The sequence below is a fragment of the Etheostoma cragini genome, chromosome 19, assembly GCF_013103735.1.
Source record: "Etheostoma cragini isolate CJK2018 chromosome 19, CSU_Ecrag_1.0, whole genome shotgun sequence".
Taxonomy (NCBI): Eukaryota; Metazoa; Chordata; class Actinopteri; order Perciformes; family Percidae; genus Etheostoma; species Etheostoma cragini.
In genome coordinates, this window is record NC_048425.1 from 455,319 (window position 1) to 458,342 (window position 3,024).

At 47.3% G+C, this 3,024-nt stretch overlaps 1 protein-coding gene across 1 annotated transcript in view; it reads right to left on the bottom strand.

Moving 5' to 3' along the window:
* Positions 1–3,024, bottom strand: part of LOC117935160 (tetratricopeptide repeat protein 39B-like) — a 5,611-nt gene that overhangs the window by 2,333 nt on the left and 254 nt on the right. Inside the window, exons 2-6 of the mRNA XM_034857299.1 lie at positions 2,385–2,419; positions 1,978–2,082; positions 1,331–1,462; positions 492–562; positions 320–387 (exon numbers count right to left, since the gene is read on the bottom strand). Of these exons, the coding sequence (XP_034713190.1) occupies positions 320–387; positions 492–562; positions 1,331–1,462; positions 1,978–2,072 (366 nt within the window). The 5' untranslated portion in view covers positions 2,073–2,082; positions 2,385–2,419. The remainder of the gene's footprint in view (positions 1–319; positions 388–491; positions 563–1,330; positions 1,463–1,977; positions 2,083–2,384; positions 2,420–3,024) is intronic.

Consider the following 3,024-nt stretch of genomic DNA (forward strand, 5'->3'; position numbering starts at 1 on the left):
CAGACACGCACACACACACAGACACGCACACACACACACACACAGACAAACAGACAGACACACGCACACACACACAGACACACAGACAGACACACAGGAAGGCACACACACAGACAGACACACACACACACACACACACAGACACACACACACACAGACAGACACAGACAGACACACACACAGACAGACAGACACACAGACAGACAGACAGACACACACACACAGACACACACACAGACAGACAGACACACAGTTAGACACACACACACACACAGAGACAGACACACAGTCAGACACACACACACACAGTCAGTCAGACCTGTACAAAGGTCAGCGTGGCTTTCTGCAGCAGACACTCAGCGTAGCAGATCTCCGCGTGCATCTCCTCTGCAAACACACAACCCAGCGGCACGGTCACTTCCTGCTGCACTTCCTGCAGACCTCAGCTGTCAATCAAACTGTGCAGGGGGGCGGGGCTTGAGTCTACGTACCTTCCTGCAGTTTGGACTGCCTGCTGATGAGACTGGACAGGGAGCCGACCACCGAGCTCTTCTTCCTGAACCTGCACAGACCGGCTGGGTTGAGAACTTGGATCATGAAGACACCTCCTCATGTATTCGTTTTTATTATTTTAAGTATTAAAAAACACCTACAACCTGGTCACCACATGTTATTTATGATCTGCACATGCTAGCATGCTAACATACTAACATGCTAGCCCATACAAACATGCTAGCACACACTGACATGCTAGCCCATACTGACATGCTAGCACACACTGACATGCTAGCCCATACTGATATGCTAGCACATACTGATATGCTAGCACATACTGACATGCTAGCACATACTGACATGCTAGCACATACTGACATGCTAGCACACACTGACATGCTAGCCCATACTGATATGCTAGCACATACTGACATGCTAGCCCATACTGATATGCTAGCACACACTGACATGCTAGCCCATACTGACATGCTAGCACATAGTAACATGCTAGCCCATACTAACATGCTAGCCCATACTAACATGCTAGCCCATACTGACATGCTAGCCCATACTGACATGCTAGTCCATACCGACATGCTAGTCCATACTGACATGCTAGCACATACTGACATGCTAGCCCATACTGACATGCTAGCACATACTGACATGCTAGCACATACTGACATGCTAGCCCATACCAATGCTAATAACAGTTGTCGTTTGATACAGATATTTGGTCAAGAACCGAAATACGTGATAAATTAAAATAGTGCAAAGTTCAGAAGATCCCCAGAGATTTTATCCTGAAGGGGAACGGTAACCTTTGACCTCTCACCTCTGACAGGTCTGCAACGCCTCCTTGATGGTTGCCATGGCAGCCTGGATGTCTCTGTGCTCGAAGGTCATGGTGGCCTGCATCACCAGGATGCTGCTGTAGCCCAGGGCATGGTACATGCTGTCCCTCCACCTACACACACACACACACACACACACACACACACACACACACACACACACACACACACACACACACACACACACACACACACACACACACACACACACACACACACACACACACACACACACACAGGGTGTTCAGGTGTTCAGCGTGTTCAGCGTGTTCAGGTGTTCAGCCCTTTTAAGGTGTTCAGGTGTTCAGCCTGTTTAGGGTGTTTAAGGTGTTCAGGGGTTCAGGTGTTCGCGTGTTTGGCGTGTTCAGGTGTTCAGCGTGTTTAAGGTGTTTAAGGTGTTCAGGTCTTCGGGTGTTCAGCGTGTTCAGCATGTTCAGGTGGAATGCATCCTTAGGATTGTGTGTAGTGTAGTGCTTCTCCATGAAATCATTTAAACAAGGTGGATTTCACACAAACAAGTGGAAACCTTCGTTTCACAATCTCACACACGCCAATACACTGCAGTGTGCAAATGCGAACACACACACAAACACACACACACACACACAAGACATGTTGCCGTGGTTACCATGGTTTGAGAAGGTCAAGGGCTTCGGAGAACTTGTTGTTGAGGACAAGATTGAGAGCACACTGAGTCTCCTGGATGGCTGTCTGCAGGTCCATCTGACAAGTCCTGCACACACACACACACACACACACACACAGAGGGAGGGAAAGAGAGAGACACACACACACAAACACACAGAGGGAGGGAAAGAGAGACACACACACACACACACACACACACACAGAGGGAGGGAAAGAGAGACACACACACACACACACACACACACACACCCGCATCAACAGAAGAAGTAACTGAAATGGAAGGTCACAGAAAGAGACAGGAAGCTGACAGGAAGTGACTCACTTCCCTTCACACCAGATGGGTGTGTTTATGTGTGTGTGTGTGTGTGTGTGTGTGTGTGTACTCACGCAGGTATCCGGTCGTAGGCATCTTCAAAGCAGTCCTGAAAGCCACAGAACCAGTCTCGTTAAGATTCAACCCAAAACAATATCATCTACAGATAGAGCAGGTCTAGACCTCTCTATAATTTACAGATAGAGCAGGTCTAGACCGCTCTATAATCTACAGATAGAGCAGGTCTAGACCTCTCTATAATCTACAGATAGAGCAGGTCTAGACCTCTCTATAATCTACAGATAGAGCAGGTCTAGACCTCTCTATAATCTACAGATAGAGCGGGTCTAGACCGCTCTATAATCTACAGATAGAGCAGGTCTAGACCTCTCTATAATTTACAGATAGAGCAGGTCTACCCCTCTCTATAATCTACAGATAGAGCAGGTCTAGACCTCTCTATAATCTACAGATAGAGCAGGTCTAGACCTCTCTATAATCTACAGATGGAGCAGGTCTAGACCTCTCTATAATTTACAGATAGCAGGTCTAGACCTCTCTATAATCTACAGATGGAGCAGGTCTAGACCTCTCTATAATTTACAGATAGCAGGTCTAGACCGCTCTATACTTTACAGATAGAGCAGGTCTAGACCTCTCTATAATTTAGAGATAGAGCAGGTCTAGACCTCTCTATAATTTAGAGATAGAGCA